Raw genomic sequence first — 20,903 nt, forward strand, 5'->3', positions numbered from 1 at the left:
AAACATGTCTGTTCCTCTTTGAAAGGTTGTTGTATGTACAATGGAACTGAGTATGAAGATCATGAAGTTATTTACAACGTGACAGACAACATGGGGATGTGCTACTATGCCATCTGCATCAATGAGACAGTTATTCATATAAATGAGACGTGTACCACATCACCCACACCAAGCACAACCCCCACAATAGGACCACCTGTAGATACAAGTATAACGACTGTGGTGAGCTCAACCACAACCCTCACAACAGGACCACCAGTAGATACACATATAACGACTGTGGTGAGCTCAACCACAACCCTCACCACAGGACCACCTGTAGATACACATATAACGACTGTGGTGAGCTCAACAACATCACCAGCCAGTCCTACATCAACCGCAACATCAGGACCCTCGACAACCCAAAAAACTACACCCTCAACTCCTCCATTGGCTGTAACAACAGGACCATCCACTGGTCCTCCAACATACGCAACAGGTCCTCAAGTGTCAATTACAGCAGCCCCTGGGACAACCCCTCCATCTACTTCAACCACAGCAACAGGACCTCCAATATCAATCACATCAATGTCTACCCCAAGAACAGTAACAGTGGAAACAACATTATCAACAGGAGCACCTAGTACAATAATTACCACACCATCAACCACAGCCATCACCCATGAACCAGAGCCACCTACAACCACTACAACTCCTTGGACAACCCCTCCACCTACTTCAACCACAACAACAGGACCCCCACAGTCATCTACAACCCCTGAGACACTATTTCCACCTACGTCAACCACAACAACAGGACTCCCACCGTCAACTACAACTCCAGGACTAACTCCAGGATCCTCACCTACAACAGGGCAAACCACTACACCTACTTTAACCACAACAACAGGACCTCCACCATCAACATCAACTACACCCCCAGCAACACCAACCACAACAATATGCGTTGACTTCTGTGAATGGACTGAATGGTTTGATGTGGACACACCCTCTGTGACAGAGGATGATGATGAAACATATGACAATATTAGAGAAAATGGTAACGACATCTGTCAGAAACCAGAGGATATCAGATGTAGGGCTATAGGCTATGAGGAATACAGCTTTGAGGACTTTGTGGAGAACACAGGTCAAGTTGTTCAATGTAATGTTTCATTTGGGTTGCTCTGTGAGAAAAACAAACAAACTCGTCCACCAAAAAAATGCTTTGATTATGAGATTCAAGTATACTGCTGCAAACCTTGCATAACAACAACTGTAACAACCTCTTCATCACCAACATCTATTTCAACAATGGGATCTACACTATCAACTACAACCCCAGTAGTAACTCCAGGATCCTCAACTACAACAGGGAAAACCACTACAACCCCTGGGACAACCCCTCCACCTACTTCAACCACAACAACAGGACCCCCACTGTCAACTACAACCCCTCCACCTACTTCAACCACAACAACAAGACCCTCACCATCAACTGCAACTCCAGTACTTACTCCAGGATCTTCACCTACAACAGGGCAAATCACTACAACCCCTGGAACAACGCCTTCACCTACTTCAACCACAACAACAGGACCCCCACCGTCACCTACAACCCCTGAGACACCCCTTCCACCTACTTCAACCACAACAACAGGACCCCCACCATCAACTACAACCCCAGTAGTAACTCCAGGATCCTCACCTACAACAGGGAAAACCACAGCAACCCCTGAGACACCCCCATCACCTACTTCAACCACAACAACAGGACCCCCACCGTCACCTACAACCCCTGGGACAACCCCTCCACCTACTTCAACCATAACAACAGGACCCCCACCATCACCTACAACCCCAGTAGTAACTCCAGGATCCTCACCTACAACAGGGCAAATCACGGTAGTAAGTTCGACCCCAGAGACACTCCCTCCATCCACTTCAACCACAACAACAGGACCTCCAATATCAATCACATCAATGTCTACCCCAAGAACGGTAACAGTGGAAACAACACTACCAACAGGAGCACCTAGTACAATAGTTACCACACCATCAACCACAGCAACACCCATCGTGACAACAACATTGTCTATAACAACAGGACCATCCACTGGTCCTCCAACATACGCAACAGGTCCTCAAGTGTCAATTACAGCAACCCCTGGGACAACTCCTCCATCCACTTCAACCACAGCAACAGGACCTCCAATATCAATCACATCAATGTCTACCCCAAGAACAGTAACAGTGGAAACAACTTTATCAACAGGAGCACCTAGTACAATAGTTACCACACCATCAACCACAGCCATCACCCATGAACCAGAGCCACCTACAACCACTACAACTCCTGGGACAACCCCTCCACCTACTTCAACCACAACAACAGGACTCCCACTGTCAACTACAACCCCAGTAGTAACTCCAGGACTTTCACCTACAACAGGGAAAACCACAGCTACCCCTGGGACAACCCCTCCACCTTCAACAGGGCAAACCACAACAACCCCTGGGACAACCCCTCCACCTACTTCGACCACAGCAACAGGACCCCCACCGTCACCTACAACCCCTGGAACAACCCCTCCACCTACTTCAACCACAACAACAGGACCCCCACCATCAACTACAACCCCAGTAGTAACTTCAGGATCCTCACCTACAACAGGGCAAACCACAACAACCCCTGGGACAACCCCTGCACCTACTTCAACCACAACAACAGGACCCCCACCATCACCTACAACCCCTGAGACACCCCGTCCACCTATTTCAACCACAACAACAGGACCCCCACCATCATCTACAACCCCAGTAGTAACTCCAGGATCCTCACCTACAACAGGGCAAACCACAACAACCCCTGGGACAACCCCTGCACCTACTTCAACCACAACAACAGGACCCCCACCATCACCTACAACCCCTGAGACACCCCGTCCACCTATTTCAACCACAACAACAGGACCCCCACCATCAACTACAACCCCAGTAGTAACTCCAGGATCTTCACCTACAACAGGGAAAACCACAGCTACCCCTGGGACAACCCCTGCACCTACTTTAACCACAACAACAGGACCCCCACCGTCACCTACAACCCCTGAGACACCCCGTCCACCTATTTCAACCACAACAACAGGACCCCCACCATCATCTACAACCCCAGTAGTAACTCCAGGATCCTCACCTACAACAGGGCAAACCACAACAACCCCTGGGACAACCCCTGCACCTACTTCAACCACAACAACAGGACCCCCACCATCACCTACAACCCCTGAGACACCCCGTCCACCTATTTCAACCACAACAACAGGACCCCCACCATCAACTACAACCCCAGTAGTAACTCCAGGATCTTCACCTACAACAGGGAAAACCACAGCTACCCCTGGGACAACCCCTGCACCTACTTTAACCACAACAACAGGACCCCCACCGTCACCTACAACCCCTGAGACACCCCGTCCACCTATTTCAACCACAACAACAGGACCCCCACCATCATCTACAACCCCAGTAGTAACTCCAGGATCCTCACCTACAACAGGGCAAACCACAACAACCCCTGGGACAACCCCTGCACCTACTTCAACCACAACAACAGGACCCCCACCATCACCTACAACCCCTGAGACACCCCGTCCACCTATTTCAACCACAACAACAGGACCCCCACCATCAACTACAACCCCAGTAGTAACTCCAGGATCTTCACCTACAACAGGGAAAACCACAGCTACCCCTGGGACAACCCCTGCACCTACTTTAACCACAACAACAGGACCCCCACCGTCACCTACAACCCCTGAGACACCCCGTCCACCTATTTCAACCACAACAACAGGACCCCCACCATCATCTACAACCCCAGTAGTAACTCCAGGATCCTCACCTACAACAGGGCAAACCACAGCTACCCCTGGGACAACCCCTGCACCTACTTTAACCACAACAACAGGACCCCCACCGTCACCTACAACCCCTGAGACACCCCGTCCACCTATTTCAACCACAACAACAGGACCCCCACCATCAACTACAACCCCAGTAGTAACTCCAGGACCTTCACCTACAACAGGGAAAACCACAGCTACCCCTGGGACAACCCCTCCACCTTCAACAGGGCAAACCACAACAACCCCTGGGACAACCCCTCCACCTACTTCGACCACAGCAACAGGACCCCCACCGTCACCTACAACCCCTGGAACAACCCCTCCACCTACTTCAACCACAACAACAGGACCCCCACCATCAACTACAACCCCAGTAGTAACTTCAGGATCCTCACCTACAACAGGGCAAACCACAACAACCCCTGGGACAACCCCTGCACCTACTTCAACCACAACAACAGGACCCCCACCATCACCTACAACCCCTGAGACACCCCGTCCACCTATTTCAACCACAACAACAGGACCCCCACCATCAACTACAACCCCAGTAGTAACTCCAGGATCTTCACCTACAACAGGGAAAACCACAGCTACCCCTGGGACAACCCCTGCACCTACTTTAACCACAACAACAGGACCCCCACCGTCACCTACAACCCCTGAGACACCCCGTCCACCTATTTCAACCACAACAACAGGACCCCCACCATCATCTACAACCCCAGTAGTACCTCCAGGATCCTCACCTACAACAGGGCAAACCACAACAACCCCTGGGACAACCCCTGCACCTACTTCAACCACAACAACAGGACCCCCACCATCACCTACAACCCCTGAGACACCCCGTCCACCTATTTCAACCACAACAACAGGACCCTCACCATCAACTACAACCCCAGTAGTAACTCCAGGATCTTCACCTACAACAGGGAAAACCACAGCTACCCCTGGGACAACCCCTGCACCTACTTTAACCACAACAACAGGACCCCCACCGTCACCTACAACCCCTGAGACACCCCGTCCACCTATTTCAACCACAACAACAGGACCCCCACCATCATCTACAACCCCAGTAGTAACTCCAGGATCCTCACCTACAACAGGGCAAACCACAGCTACCCCTGGGACAACCCCTGCACCTACTTTAACCACAACAACAGGACCCCCACCGTCACCTACAACCCCTGAGACACCCCGTCCACCTATTTCAACCACAACAACAGGACCCCCACCATCAACTACAACCCCAGTAGTAACTCCAGGACCTTCACCTACAACAGGGAAAACCACAGCTACCCCTGGGACAACCCCTCCACCTTCAACAGGGCAAACCACAACAACCCCTGGGACAACCCCTCCACCTACTTCGACCACAGCAACAGGACCCCCACCGTCACCTACAACCCCTGGAACAACCCCTCCACCTACTTCAACCACAACAACAGGACCCCCACCATCAACTACAACCCCAGTAGTAACTTCAGGATCCTCACCTACAACAGGGCAAACCACAACAACCCCTGGGACAACCCCTGCACCTACTTCAACCACAACAACAGGACCCCCACCATCACCTACAACCCCTGAGACACCCCGTCCACCTATTTCAACCACAACAACAGGACCCCCACCATCAACTACAACCCCAGTAGTAACTTCAGGATCCTCACCTACAACAGGGCAAACCACAACAACCCCTGGGACAACCCCTGCACCTACTTCAACCACAACAACAGGACCCCCACCATCACCTACAACCCCTGAGACACCCCGTCCACCTATTTCAACCACAACAACAGGACCCCCACCATCAACTACAATCCCAGTAGTAACTCCAGGATCTTCACCTACAACAGGGAAAACCACAGCTACCCCTGGGACAACCCCTCCACCTTCAACAGGGCAAACCACAACAACCCCTGGGACAACCCCTCCACCTACTTCGACCACAGCAACAGGACCCCCACCGTCACCTACAACCCCTGAGACACCCCTTCCACCTACTTCAACCACAACAACAGGACCCCCACCATCAACTACAGTAGTAACTCCAGGATCCTCACCTCCAACATGGCAAACCACTATAACTACAACTCCACCCATTCCAACGACAACAACGGGACGTCCACCATCAACTCCAATAACAATCCCAGAAGCAACAACTCCATGTGTCTGTATAATAAATGGGATCCAGTACAAACCTGGTAAGATGTTAACTACTCTTTTTGTATTACTACTGTCCACAGAAATATTTTATCACTAAACCCTTTGGGTATCGAGGTAATTATCAAAACTGTTGAGTTACTGAAGAGTTTTTACAATCTAATCAAATTGTACAATACAAAGATTTATATCTATTTAGAAGTAATTTTGATCTTCTTAACATAGAGTATATTGTCGATGATGACCTATGGAGTATATGTAGACTTAAATGAAGGTAAATTAAACACTGTATTGTAACCCTTACGGTTAGCTCACTTGTGTGTGGTATTTTGTGGATTAGGTCAAGACATTTTTTTTGATGTGTTTCAAGTGATAACATATATTCTGTTTGGAGAGAACATTACTGAAACTGAAGATTCAAGATTAAATATCATTATACAGGTTTAAAGAGAGTAAATATTATGGGTTTTGGCCCTTCTTACAGCAATAAATAATAAACAAGAGTGATATATGTAAGTGCTAAGTGCTCTGTTATGAGTGTTGTGCTGATGTTGTGGCAGCTTTATGTGAGTAATTGATAGTTTGTGTCTGTGTGTGTGTGGGAGATAAGGGTTGTGTATGTTGCCTGCTGGGGAAAATTGTAGCATGCAGAAAGTGAACAATAATACAATTATTACAGTTTACAATAATACTACACCTTTGCTTCATACTGTTTCTAGGTGATACCATCTATGATAGGCATCACATTGGTTCAGGGATCTGCCTCACAATGATTTGCTCCGATATCTGTGAGGTTCAGAACAGCACTGGACCTTGTCAAACCCCTCCCACACCCACACCCACATCCACTGTACCAGATTGCCCTGAGTGGGACAAAGTGGTGAGTAACTTTCTCTACTATTTTTAAAGCGGCATAGATACACACAGCCAGTGATTAGCGTCACTAGACCCCTTTTACTGGGGCACATGCCCCAGCATTGAACTGCTGTCCCCAGAAAATAAGTTAAGGTTTTTAACTAGCTCCTGTTGCCTCTGTGCCACAGTAGAGTTTTGGGTGTAGTGACACCCCGGCTGGTCTCCTCAAGAGTGGATTCTTTAAGGAAACAGGGAAAACCACCAAACCACCACGGTTAACTTTACTATCGTCTTATATTTGTGTGTTTGCTAAATCACGTCAAACTGAGTTTCTGTGTATTTAGCCAGCAGCAGCTGTCAATCATGTAAAAAAGATGTTAGAGAGTGAGGCGTCACTCTATAGAAAGGTGTTTTGGGATCACTGGACAGAGCTAAACAGTGTCCGCCCAGTGTCTGCCCAAATCCCATTCCTTTTCCCCATTGAGAATTTTATTACAAGCCATGATATTGTAACCATAGATTACAATATAGACTTAAAACTAGCTACAGTATGTGATGATTAAGTTATTGTAAGGCACTGCATTACCCCAAATCCTAAAAGCAGCATCTTTGATTGTTAGAGAGTTTTAATTCCAATGTCTGATCCGGTTGGTGAACTCCAGTTGAGCAAGCACACTTCGCATTTCTCTGAGGAGATGCAGTCTAGTTAACTTTCTTGTGTGATGTCTCATATGGTTAACAGTTATTTTGCCTGTAATTGCTGAATTTAATTAATATTCCATACTCTCTTGTCATTAGTCTATTCCTGCCTAAATGCATCTTAGAAGTTACTGTGGTGAAAATATGTTAATCATTAAAAAAAAAAAATTGTTATCCATTCATAATCAGTAGTTTATAAGTGAGAAAAGAAATGAACTCAGTTTTTCCAGTAATCACCTCAGTAATTATTAAATTTAAGAGGGGAAAGGAAGGGGCAATGATTAACTTCATTCACTTTCCATGTATGTGACCAAGCGTTAGATTGTAGTAGACGGTAATATTTCCCTCTTTGTTTTTGTTAGCAAAATGAGACATTTTGGATCTGCGACTGCATACTGGCACGCTGCATTGAGGATAATATCATTGAGATTATCCCCTATGAGTGCCCACCTCTTCAGAACATCACCTGTGCTAATGGGAAAAATCCAGTGCTGGTTTGGGACGAGAAATTATGCTGCCAGCAATACGCCTGTGACTGTATGTCCCTTGACTTCATTTCTCATTTAACTAAAACATCCTGACTGAAAGGTTTTAAAACAACCTCAGTTAGTGTGAGTTTAGTTATCCTGCCAAAAATATGTATTGTGACTTCCCATCCCATGTGAATATCTTATCACAATTACTGAAAAATCTGAACTGAAAAGTTTCACTTAGACGTATATGGGTAAACAGTAGATCTCTGTTAATGTTCAGCCACAAAGATATGCTAACCTCAACAGCTATTTTTGTTTTAGATTAACATGTACATTTATTAATTTCAGATTATTTATTAACACCAGAAATGTTTTTACGCTGCCTATTGTGACTGCTGTTTTAATCGAAACTTCACTTGATTAACTTGTTGAACCATATATTTGAATATTGAACATACAGTATATTTGATACTAAATACAAATACGTTTCCCCAGGTTACTGTGAAGGATGGGGAGATCCTCACTATGTTACATTTGATGGGCTTTCCTACAGTCACCAAGGAAACTGCACATATGTTTTGATGGAGGAAATCCACCCAGTGTTCGACTTCAAAATATACGTTGACAATGTCAAATGTGACCCTATTGAGGACGTTTCCTGTCCACGCTCAATCATAATCTCGCACAAGTCAGATGTTATCACACTTAAAAACAACAACCTAATGGGCCCTGCCAGATTGGAGGTAGGTTGGGATACCTTATTTAGGCAGCATTCATCTGATGGACGGATTGCTGGCAAAGCTGCTGACTCATAGACAGCAAAGGGTTGCATGAAGCAGGCAGCCGCCTTACATTTGTTTTAACGAAATTGTATATGTTTACAGCTAAGATCGTTAATACATATATAGTCCTACATGAGGGTCATTACCACCATGACAAAAATGTCACTACTGTACCAAGTATAAGTGAACCCTTTTGAAATCTTCATGAGGAATAATCAAGGTTTTTGTGTCTCTGCTCATCCCATTTTTACTGGTCAGGCACAGAAAGATGGCACTTCATTGAAGCTCCCTTATGCAAAGAACGGTGTCAGGGTGTCAAACTCTGGTCTCAAATTGATCTATGAGATCCCCAAGTTGCAAGTAGTAGTGACCTTTGGAATAGTGGGCTTCTCAGTTAACCTTCCTTACCAGCGCTTCGGCAATAACACGCAAGGACACTGTGGTGAGACATACTAATTCTCCTCTCTACAAATTAAGGGCTGGTAGCATTCAAATTATTCAAAGTTAGTTATTGGGCCCTAATTGGTTAACAGGTAGCAAGCAAAGTAATGAGCAATGCACAAAGTCCATCACATATTAACTTAAACTACCATGTGGTGTCTGGGAGTATTGCGCTAAGTAACCCACCTAGTGTGCTGCTCATGATCTTGCTCATGGTCAAAACAACATTTGCTTGTTGTTTGTTGCTTTGCTTATTGCCAGTTTTCTGTCAATGAAATTAAGGCGCATTTAGTGTCTATAGAAAGTGACAGGACAATTTCGCCAACATATACTAAAATGTAACATGTTGCCAGACATGACATTCGCTTTAATATGCTGAAATGCTCATATGTAAAAAAGTGTAGACAAATATTGCTAAATGCCTATAATCTGGTGTGTGTGTGTGTGTGTGTGTACAAATGTGTGCTTCGCTCTTTCAGGAACTTGCAACAACAACCCACATGATGACTGCAGGCTGCCTGACGGTCGGCTCGTTGAGAACTGTGCTATAATGGCTGACTTCTGGCCTGCCAAAGACGTGTACAGACCAGACTGCCCCGTGCCCGATGTGGTGCCCACCGGAACACCAATCCCATTGCCAACACTCAGACCTTGTCACGAACACTACGCATGTGATCTCATCAAGAGCAAGTAAGTCAGAGACAACAGGAGCTTTTTGCCCAACATCCCCTTATGTTAAGTAGTGGTCCAGGGTAGACCAGAGAAGATCAACTCAATACAGTTACTGTACGATTTCAATGGTTGTGTTAATATAATTCCAGGACCGTCTGTCTGTAATATATATATGTCTATTCTGTTTTTCGCATATCTCTCAAACTATTTGCCTGACCAACTCTATACTTGATAAGTGTTTTTCTAAGGGCACAAATGAGTGGTGTCAAGTTTAATGTTGTTTGGATGACAGACGCAAGAGATCTAGTTAATCTAGTAATCGGCTCTTGAGGCTCTTACCATTCTCCTCTCCCTCTCCCTTCCCCTACAGTTGGCGTCAGATAAGTAGAGTAAGATGTTGGGATGTAAAATACACAAGATAACGTTAAAAGACATCATGTCTGATCTCAACAACATGCAGATCAAGAGTGTCAAATAGAGTCAATTCCAACAGCACACTGAATTTAAGAACGTCTCAGTGTGTCACACTCTTGAAGAGCATTCAGAAATCTACTTTGGGCACTTAAGCTAAAGAAACAGAGTGTCAGAGCATGACGTCATGTATGGTAGAGCAGGGGTCTCCAACCTTTTTGGGAATGAGGGCTACCTGAAGACCAAAATCATATGGAGGGCTACTCAACAGAAACAAACAGACCCTCACCCCTTTTTTGCGAAGGTAGTCCTAAATAATAGGCCTATGTGATTTTTACTTTTAAATTATCAATATTGTGTAGGCCTATAAGTATATATTAAGCAACTGTATTTTCATCTGATTCTTCAATACTTTAATATCAATATGCAACACTACCAACATTTTTGTTCAGTTTGTTCATTTCAAAGTTTGCATCGGGAATCTAATCTAAATGTTTTTAACACAAAAAAAAAACAATCTTTTTGTGCAATTAATAATTTGGGTTACAATTTGTACCCATTATACCCACCCACCATTATGAATTCAGGGGTTGTTTATGTTCTGATTTCAGTGGACAATTTGGTTTTAACATTTCAATAGTAATGGCCCACACCACCCTAACATATGAAAACTCCTTTTAAAGTTATTGCACACCTGAAATCTCTCCATGATTTGACAAAAAAGGTAATGCACGGTCCTGCTCAGTCATGCATGCCACAAAATTGTAAGGCTATTACGGCAGTAGCCTACGGAGGAGAAAAGGCCTGTGAGCTAAAGCAATTGTTTTTCAGTCCTTGAACAATCATGCAAGAACCGTATTTGACGAACATGGAATGGCCACAGAACTTTTGCAAAGATATGCTTCCATTGGCTACACCAGACAAGCAAGTTTTTCCCCCCTGTTTATGCGTGCATGCAGCGTGTATGCGCTCTGCTTCCGTTGTTGTTTAAAGATTGAATGGGAAATGGATTTGGAGGCAAAGGCTAAAATTTAACACAGCTACAATTTGTAAGGTATCGCCAATATCAATTTAATGTTACAGATGTATGGCTACATACATCTTAAAACGGTTCTGGTCTAGACTTAAATATCTATTGAAAACTTCACAATGGAGCGTGTTTTAGAGCTTGATCTGCAGGCGACCTGTTGGCTATTTTTAGAAGGTGCCTCATAGCCGTCCCGCGGGCTACCTGGTGCCCGCGGGCACTGTGTTGGAGACTGCAAATTACTAACAATGTAAATCAGGTTTCTAGGCCAAGTATACTTGCGTATACAAGGAATTTGGTCTCTGCATTTATCCCATCCGTGAATTAGTGAACACACAGAGCACACAGTGAGGTGACACACACACACTAACCCGGAGCAGTGAGCTGCCTTGCTACAGCGGTGCCTGGGGAGCAGTGAGGGGTTAGGTGCCTTGCTCAAGGGCACTTCAGCCTTTCCTACTGGTCGGGGATCGAACCGGCAACCCTTCGGTTACAAGCCTGAAGCCCTAACCAGTAGGCCAAGACTGCCAATAATCAATCAGAAACTTTATAAAAAAGCAATAATTATTAAGTTAAGTTCTGCTTATCATCAACATTATTGAATGTGTGGTTGGAATGATGGCTTTTCCAACTACAGACCATCATGCCATTTTTATAGTACCCGTGGGAATGTAATTGTCTACAGGTGTTCTACAGAAAAGTGCATGATTTGTACAGACACTGCACTAGTTCATTAAAAATGTGTTAATTAGGAGACACTTATCAAAAGCTACACACCATACCAGTATACCGTTTCTTTCTTCCATTTGCCAGACACTTGCCTGGTATAGATATTCAATTGTATTCATGGAAAAGGTTCTTTCTCCAAAGAACCTCAGAGCACAATTTTTATTCTGGAGTTACTTCTTGGTTATGTAATCAGGTAGCCTACCAGCATTGCATGTCCTGAGGTCATGTCTGAGGCTTTTTGTATTGTTGTTGTTTCCTGCAGTTTGTTTGCCGAGTGTCACCCTCACATCTCTCCCGACCGCTTCTTCGACGGCTGTGTGTTTGACAGCTGTCACATGTCTAATCTGGTTGTGGAGTGCACCAGCCTGCAGATCTATGCTGATGCCTGTGCCCAGATTGGCGTGTGCGTTAACTGGCGGAACCACACCACCTTGTGTGGTAGGCTGCAGTCTCTACTCCCAACAACACTGCTAATATATCTCACACATTATACAGACTACTACTCTTGTTGAGATGCTTCTTTTTATATTAAATGGTTTGGGTAAATAGTTCCAAAATATTACATGGACTGCATTTGTGTACACATACACGCTTTACATATTTATCTATCACTGTTTCATTTATATATCACCCATTCACACACACATGGCAAAAATAACACTAATTCCATTTAACACTACACATAATAATGACCGTCTTTGCTGGATTCATTGTCATCACTGAAAAATATCTAACTGGATCATATTACACTGGACCATTCAAGTAAATCTTCTTACTGTTACCTGTGTAGCCAGCGACTGCCCAGCTGACAAGGTCTACAACCCTTGTGGTCCTGTAGAACAGCCAACATGTTATAGCGAGTAAGTGCTATCCCCTGTGCTAACATTCTCTCTCGTAAAACGTTCCATAAAGCTTCTTTCCACTTTTCTCTCTACTGTTCATAACACAAATTGGTTTTCCATCCAACTCACTTCAAGACATTTGAAAGTTTTCGTCTTTCCACTTTTACATACCCTACTATAATATGTTTAAGCATCAATACATGTGGATGTGTTTGAATTACACAGCCCAAGTGAACCACGCATGAACACAGTAACAGAAGGTTGCTTCTGTCCTGAGGGCACCAAACTCTTCAGCAAAGATTCCACTGTCTGTGTGGACAAATGTGGTGGGTATATTATATTATTATTGTATTATTATTATTTTATTATCATATCATATCAAAATTATATTATAATTCTTTAAGTTGATTATTTGCTGACCCACGTGTTTGGTTTATATAGGATGTTTGGATGCTGATGGCGTTGCGCGAGAGGTGAGTGTGACTCATTCAATTTCATTTAATTTATTATACAGGAAAGGATTACAAGTAACAATGTGGTTATAGTTTAAACAGGCCTGACTCAGTTTAAAAAAAAAATGGTTTACAGTAGGTTCCTGTTCCGCAGCACATAAAGGACAGTATGACATCACACTACATACACAGGGCATATCAACAAAGCAAACAGGACAAGATATAGTTTGAGGACATCAAACAGGAAAATAGACAACAATAAACACAATAGCTGTATAAACAATACAGAGACTATCTATACAGAGACTATGCTGTCTGTTAGTTGTGGTAAAATGGCCAGTATATAATTTTACCTCATGCTTTTGACTTCACCATTAAGTAACAATTAACATTAATATTAACAGAGAGTATGTGTGTTTGTGTGTGTGTGTGTGTGTGTGTGTGTGTGTGTGTGTGTGTGTGTGTGTGTGTGTGTGTGTACATGTGCGTGTGTGTGCGTGTGTGTGTGTGTGTGTGTGTGTGACAGTTCAACGAGAGGTTTGAGTACAAGTGTCAGGACTGTGTGTGTGAGGAGGACACCCGGGCTATCACCTGTAAGGCCAAGCAGTGCCCGCCACCCAGCGTCATCTCCTGCACACAGCCAGGCTTCGCCCTGGTCAACTCAACTGATCCCGCCAACCCCTGCTGCCAACAGCTGTCCTGCCGTAAGTGTCTCCCCTCTTCATGCGACAAGCGGAGTTCCCCAATGAGATCCTTGAAAAAGTTTGTAAATTTGAGAAAAGGCCTTGAAAGTCCTCGGAAATCAAAATTTATAGATACCGATTATTGATAGTGCTTGAATTGATATATTTTGTGTCAGAAAAGGCAAAAGAGCAACAACAACCACACTGTGATGTTTCTATACATTGCCGTTTATTGGAGTACCTGGTTCCATTTCCTGAAAGGACACTTTTTGCTATCTGCGTTTTCTGTTTGTCCAGGATGCAACAGCTCTCTGTGTCCCACCCCTAATAAAAAGTGTGCAGTGGGCTACGAGCCAGTGCTAACGTTAACAGAGGGAGGATGCTGCCAGGACATTACCTGTGGTATACACATAAAACCCCTATTCTCCATCTCACTCTTATCCATAGACGTATAGCTCTTTACACTTACTGTGCATGTAATTGTGCTTGTTTGTACTGTTCCCAGATCCCAAGAATGTCTGCGTACATAAAGGGGCGGAATATAAGGTAATTTCACTAAGCCCATCACACTCTTTGTGTATGTAAGTTATTTAATTACTGTCCATTTAGGATTTCAAAAAGGTAAAAAAAAAAGTAACTAGATGTACCGCGGAGCGGTACAAAATATGACCGCCGCCCAGTCCAGCACATTTTTTCCACAAAAATAAATCACGCTGAAAGGCCTATATGATTCTAACTGTCATGCATTATCCACACTCAATTCTCACTGGTATCTGCTAGACAACAAGTACCAAAACATGATTAGTTCATAGATTTCACATGTAAAATTCATTTTATACAACCCCACCCACATCTTGCCTGTTCATAATTCTGAGAAATTCTTGAATTGTGTGCATGTGTGCGTGTACACGTTTATGTTTATGTGTGTGTGTGTGTTTGCCTGCGTATGTGTGTTTGTGCATGTGCATGCATGCGTACATATGTCTACTGTGTGAGTATGTGTCATACGTATGATTACTGTGAATGTATGTGTGTGCGTGTGTATCTGTTTATGCACATGTGGGCACATGGAATGGGTTAACATGACCCCTGGAGGCAAACATACAAAAAAAAAATGGTCCTCCTAAACCTTACGGTTCTCGAGATATTCACAGAAAACTGTGCAGTCCAGCGGGGGGGCTACAGATCAAAACGAAAAACGATGGTTCCATGCTATCCATATGGGGTTACATGCCCACCAAGTTTCGTCTACCCCGGTCTTTCAGTGTCCCGGGAATCCTTGACGGAAATTTGGACATGGGAAAAAAAATAAAAAAATAAATAAAAATCTGACTAAACCTATATGACCGCCGCTTCGCTGCGCGGCGGTCATAATAATTTAATTTGCAGCCTATGTAGAGCAATTTAAGCTGACTGTCAACAGTGTCTTACAAAAACCTACAACTGCCACACATACAAGCTTGCTTACATGCTAACTGGTGTCTTTTGGTGATATAGTTGACAATGCTGTTCAAAGCTTTTTTGTGGGGTGTTCCAGTCTATAATACAGACCTATAGTGCATATCCTGTATGGCTAGTGGGAATAGAATGTGTTTATCTTTCCTTCATATAACCGTATACCATCAAAATAACAAAAGTGGCACATTATTGCGTTACAGTGACTTTAAGAGGTAAGGTGCAAAGCATTAACTTCATCTTGAAATGAGTTAATTTCTGGTTAAGGCTGCTGGTTAATGAATTAGCGGAGTAAAGTGCTGCATTTGTTAATGTAAACAATTCCTTGATGTAACATTTGTCTGGTGTTTTTCTTGATCTCCAGCCTGGAGACAGCGTGCCTGTGATAGCCTGTCAAGAATGCAAATGTACTACACGAAAAGATCCCCGTACATCTCTTTTAGAAGTCGACTGCAAGATGGTTGAGTGTAAAACAGACTGCGAACCTGTGAGAACCCTTATTACATATGTCATTAATACTATTGTTTCATTTAACTTGTGTATGTTTATCATTACAAGTGAGTTATAGTCATATATTTTTGCATACACAAAATTAAAGTCATACATACACAATATTGTATGGTATTTACTCTTTATGTCTGTCTCTAACTGTCTCTCATGCTCTTGTTTTCTCTCTCTCATTCTTCTGTTTTCTCACCATTTTACTCTCCCTCTGATAGGGCTATAACTATCTGTTTGACTATTACGACTATGAGGCATGTTGTGGGGAGTGCATCCAGACTCACTGCTCTTTTAACGTCAGTGGAACTGCACATCTGCTGGAGGTAGGGTAATGCAGGTTTCTTTTTTTTTCAGATATACACAGAAAAAATGTGTTACATTTGTTGTGTTATTGGTAGGGGATGTTCCACAGCGGTTGATCAACAACCAAGCCTATGTAACATTACACAACATGACACAGGACACAAAAACAATTAGCTCAAAGCAGTCACAAATGTGCCACATGTTTTACTCAGGATCTGTAAAGGTCCTCCTTCATGGTACAACATGCCTCAATGCTCAACCAAAGAACCAAAACAGCAAAAAATAACATCATCAACAAAGTAACCTTTGTGAGAATGCTTATGCTCCATTGATGTGGGTTCTAAGCAAAGCCAGTGTGAGAGAGACCTGAGAACACACACAAGTAGGCTCCAGCTACAAACTGAAATATGCATGTGGCCCTATCACCAAGCTCAGCTCTAGCTGTTTGTCTCCTGAACGCCATCCACACTGTACACCAAGACCTACTATATCATTAGACTAGAGTAAAATGGATACTTTAGTTCCTTGTAATGGTTTACTTCTCTATCAAACACAGTAGAAGAAGTCCATTATCATTATTACAGTACAGTAACAGGTCTTGTTTAATATTCAATCATTCCATAACTGTTGAATAAGTTAAAAGCACTAGATGTGTGTGTGTTTGCTAATAAGAGCACTGAATGGTATCTGTAGCAAGTCAGTAGTTTAAATGAAATGTTTAGATGCGGGAACATTCTCTCACACACACACACACTGTGGCCAGTATGTGTAAAACAGTCCCCTTTTCTACATCTGAACTGTGAGCGCTGGACTAACAATATCCTACCTGTACCTTTACTGTAGCGCGGTTGTTGTAAGTTGCTTTGGATAAAAGCATCAGCTAAATGACTAATTGTAAATGTGTGTGTTTGTAGCCTGGCAGCACCTGGTCATCTCCTGACAACAAATGTGTGACCTACAGCTGCACTGATGCGGGAGGCAAATTTATAGTCACCAAGTCAGACATCCAGTGTCCCCCATTCAAAGAGAGCAACTGCCAGCCAGTAAGTATTTAACACTGTATGACAGGCCGGACTTACTGGGGCCAAACAGTGAAGACACACACACACACATGCACACACAATTTAGTTTCCACTGTATAAAACCTAAAATATTTATGCTGATTTTAAAGGTAGAGCATATATTTTGTACGCTTGTAGATTGCTATGTATCTTACTACATCATACAATGTTTTTCTTCCTTTCCTTCTTAGGGAACCATTCAGACTCTCTCTAATGGTTGCTGCCAAGTTTGTAAGTATGCCAGACCAAAAAAAAAATATTACATTAAAAAATGACAACTACTGGGAGTGGGTTCCCTCTGTAAGTGCATAGTCTGTGTAAATGACAAACTGTGCCGGATGAGTGCTGTGTGCCCAATGCAAATAGCTTGTCTGTAAACACACACTGTGTACCCACAGGCGAGCCTAAAAACACCGGCTGCCAGGTGGAGACAGTGTTGAAGACAATCACCTACCAAGGCTGCCAGTCTCAGGATGAAGTGGAGATGGCCTACTGTGAGGGGTCCTGCAACGCTTTCAGCAAGTGAGTTTTACATATGTGGGTGTGGGTGGAAAGACAACTTGAATGTGCATGTGTAAAGTCAGTCTTCCACTTCCTCCTCTCAAAGATGTCAGATGCAAACACCTTTTATGACTGTCCAAACAGTCTTCAACCTCTTCCTCTAAAAGAGGTCACATACAGTTAGAGGTAGTGCTGGCGGTATACGGGTCTTTCTGATGCACAGTCTGAATTTCCGCACTGGTGTGGAATTTCCACATACCGGCATACCTTTAAGATATAGCTTAACGTTAGGTTGGTAACGTGTGCCTACAAGGCCGTGCAGTAAATCTGCTGCTCGAACATTAGCCTACTGACATCAATAAAATAAAACACTACACAAATGCAAAAACGGATAATCGTGTGAGTCGGGAGAATATCCAGTTGGTCAGTAACATTTTACGGTCAGGTTTGCGAGAGTTTAAAAGCAGGCATGATGTTGCTGTTTGTAAATGTATTGCTGTGCGATCACAGCCCCTCACTCTCTCTCCCAGCAGCCCTTCCTCACAGCTCTAGTAACAGCTAATGAACGGTCATGCAGCAGGTCCGCATAAGAGTGGACACAACACAGACCCTTAATCAGGGTGACCAGACGTCCCGAAATCCTAACACTTGTCCTGAAGCTCGAATCCTGCCCTAATTGTCCCGAAAATTATACTAGAGCAGAGTCTCGAGTAGTTATTGTCTGATTGAACATTTAAAAACTGTTTGTGGTAGTTGAGTCGCTGCTCATTGGCTGCAGCAGTCCCTATATGTATTAAAGTTACATAATTATATTATTAAAGAATAATAATAATTGTGTAGCCCAGGGTAGGCCTACAACCAGGACGATTGAAACGGGTGACGAATGAAACGTTCCAGTTTTCTCCGAGTGCAATGATGATAAACAGATATCCTTTGGACAAAACAGCATGTTAACCTCCATGATATATCAGCAAAGTATCTTCCTGTTATGTCCCTTTATCACAGAGTTACAGGCAATTAAGATTTTTGATGGTGAAAATTCTTCATTAGCGGTTACATTTTTTTGACTTAAAAAGTGTTTTTAATTTAAAGGTTCGACTTCATGCTTATTCAGTAGACCATTTAGTGATGTCCACAATCCCAGACTTTCATATTGCATGCTTGTTTGCAAGGGATGCAAAACAGGCTATATATGTCTATGGCGGGACGAATGGAACAGCTGTTTCAATCGTCCCGACCTGGCAGTAAACCCATGTATTCTAAGTAAATGCACAAATATCTATGTTTATACTGCATTGCATGCAGGTGAGAAATGGAAAAGCAGTTTTAGAAAGATAATATATTTGAAATTATTAGTTAGGGGGTTGAGTTTTGCCATGTTAAGCTTTCAAAAGAACAAATGTCTTCATCAGGACATCAGTAAGCACAGAGGCAGGCACACAAAATACTGTGATACTCATTTTTGGTCATACCGCCAAGCACAAGTTAGAGGCGAGCTAATGGGAGATCCTATTGAAGATGTAGTACATCTCTAAACACATACATACATTACTAAACACATGCATGCAGATGTCCCACTGCCCCTTCATCAAAAAAATTCCCCCCAACCCCCCTTCCCAACAACCACCACCACCACTCATCAGCGTGTAAAGGTACTGTAAAGGTGACTGATATTTAGGAGATGCATTTATACAAAATGTCACTTGCAACTGTGGGTTCAGGAATCGAACCCGGGCTGACTGCTTATCAGACTGTGATGCTAACAGTGCGTCCTCATGCCCACCACTGTCACAAGTGTGTGTGTGTGCGGCGGGAGTGTTGGTCCGGATCAGGAGTTCACTGCCCTCCGTTCTCTCCCTCCTCTTTCCTGCTCCACAGGTACTCTGAGCTGGAGGCCTCGATGAAGCACACCTGCACGTGTTGCCGCGAGTCTAAGATAAGCAACCGTACTGTGACCCTCACCTGCTTGAATGACAGCAAGGTGCCCTACACCTATACGCACGTGGAGCAGTGTGAGTGCAGCAATAAGCTGTGTGACAAGGGCAACACTTGGGCAGCCCGCACCCGCGGCACTAGGAGAACCACAGCGCGACGGAGGATCAGCACCGGAGTAGAGAGCCCCATAGTCAAGAGAAGCGTTTTGGACTGAGGGGGCTAGAGAGAGAGGAGAGATACGTGTGCACAATCCTGACCTTGTTCCGGCATGGCAATAATCTCTGTTGATGTTTTGTCAACCATATCACACCCAGTTCCTGACTCATCTTAGACAGGAACTGAAATTTTCTTGTCTCTTGAAAGGGCTTTGCTAGTTTATCTTATGTACTGATATATGTCTAAATGTCTTAGTAATATGCTTATGTTCTGCTTATTAATTAAACTGCAATTTAAAAATATATATTTCTGTGTGTGTGTATTTTTTGTTTGTTGTTGTATTCTATTTTCTTAAAAGTTGAAACTGAAGTGGACAAATTTCAATGAACAGGCCTTTCAAATTAACAGAATGTACATGCTGTAGAGTCAAGGCCGTAGCCATAATGTCAACATTGGGGGGGACCAAATCTGTGGTGCGGTGTGAATTTCAATAACAGAATTTCAATACATTTCCTGCCATGCAAAAATATTATTAAAATCACAAACAAATCATTAGTCAAGTCAGTCAATTAGGATATACCAAACTTTTGACGGACATAGGCACGGATGGATTATGAACCCCTGGGCATAGATGCAAAAAAAACCTCCCCAGTTAAGATAGGGGGGCCCGGGGGCATACTTCCCCAGAAGACTTAAATAAAATGACCCTTTATATTATGAAAACTTGTGAGTTTTGTGGAAATAGAAGAGAATGGCAGAGAAGCAATTTCACAGTCTTAGGCTTCAGGGCCCCCTGAGCTCTTGGGCCTAGTAGGTACATTCAATAATCCATCCCTGGATATAGACCTGTGGTATGACTCCAT

At 43.7% G+C, this 20,903-nt stretch overlaps 1 protein-coding gene across 1 annotated transcript in view; it reads left to right on the top strand.

Annotated features, from left to right (window-relative positions):
* The window catches only part of muc2.1 (mucin 2.1), a 35,865-nt gene extending 15,565 nt beyond the window's left edge, over nucleotides 1-20,300 (top strand). Inside the window, exons 28-46 of the mRNA XM_076267200.1 lie at nucleotides 26-6,103; nucleotides 6,782-6,942; nucleotides 7,979-8,153; nucleotides 8,585-8,832; nucleotides 9,130-9,313; nucleotides 9,792-10,002; nucleotides 12,414-12,589; nucleotides 12,942-13,011; nucleotides 13,219-13,319; nucleotides 13,435-13,466; nucleotides 13,972-14,149; nucleotides 14,426-14,530; nucleotides 14,634-14,674; nucleotides 15,948-16,070; nucleotides 16,303-16,407; nucleotides 17,302-17,430; nucleotides 17,640-17,679; nucleotides 17,847-17,970; nucleotides 19,828-20,300. Of these exons, the coding sequence (XP_076123315.1) occupies nucleotides 26-6,103; nucleotides 6,782-6,942; nucleotides 7,979-8,153; nucleotides 8,585-8,832; nucleotides 9,130-9,313; nucleotides 9,792-10,002; nucleotides 12,414-12,589; nucleotides 12,942-13,011; nucleotides 13,219-13,319; nucleotides 13,435-13,466; nucleotides 13,972-14,149; nucleotides 14,426-14,530; nucleotides 14,634-14,674; nucleotides 15,948-16,070; nucleotides 16,303-16,407; nucleotides 17,302-17,430; nucleotides 17,640-17,679; nucleotides 17,847-17,970; nucleotides 19,828-20,098 (8,552 nt within the window). The 3' untranslated portion in view covers nucleotides 20,099-20,300. The remainder of the gene's footprint in view (nucleotides 1-25; nucleotides 6,104-6,781; nucleotides 6,943-7,978; nucleotides 8,154-8,584; nucleotides 8,833-9,129; nucleotides 9,314-9,791; nucleotides 10,003-12,413; nucleotides 12,590-12,941; nucleotides 13,012-13,218; nucleotides 13,320-13,434; nucleotides 13,467-13,971; nucleotides 14,150-14,425; nucleotides 14,531-14,633; nucleotides 14,675-15,947; nucleotides 16,071-16,302; nucleotides 16,408-17,301; nucleotides 17,431-17,639; nucleotides 17,680-17,846; nucleotides 17,971-19,827) is intronic.
* The last annotated feature ends 603 nt before the right edge of the window (nucleotides 20,301-20,903 follow it).

This window comes from Alosa pseudoharengus, unplaced genomic scaffold (genome assembly GCF_046254945.1).
Source record: "Alosa pseudoharengus isolate Yale_2024_CS ecotype anadromous, Long Island Sound unplaced genomic scaffold, YU_APseudo_1.1 YU_APseudo_1.1_scf_10, whole genome shotgun sequence".
Lineage (NCBI taxonomy): Eukaryota > Metazoa > Chordata > Actinopteri > Clupeiformes > Clupeidae > Alosa > Alosa pseudoharengus.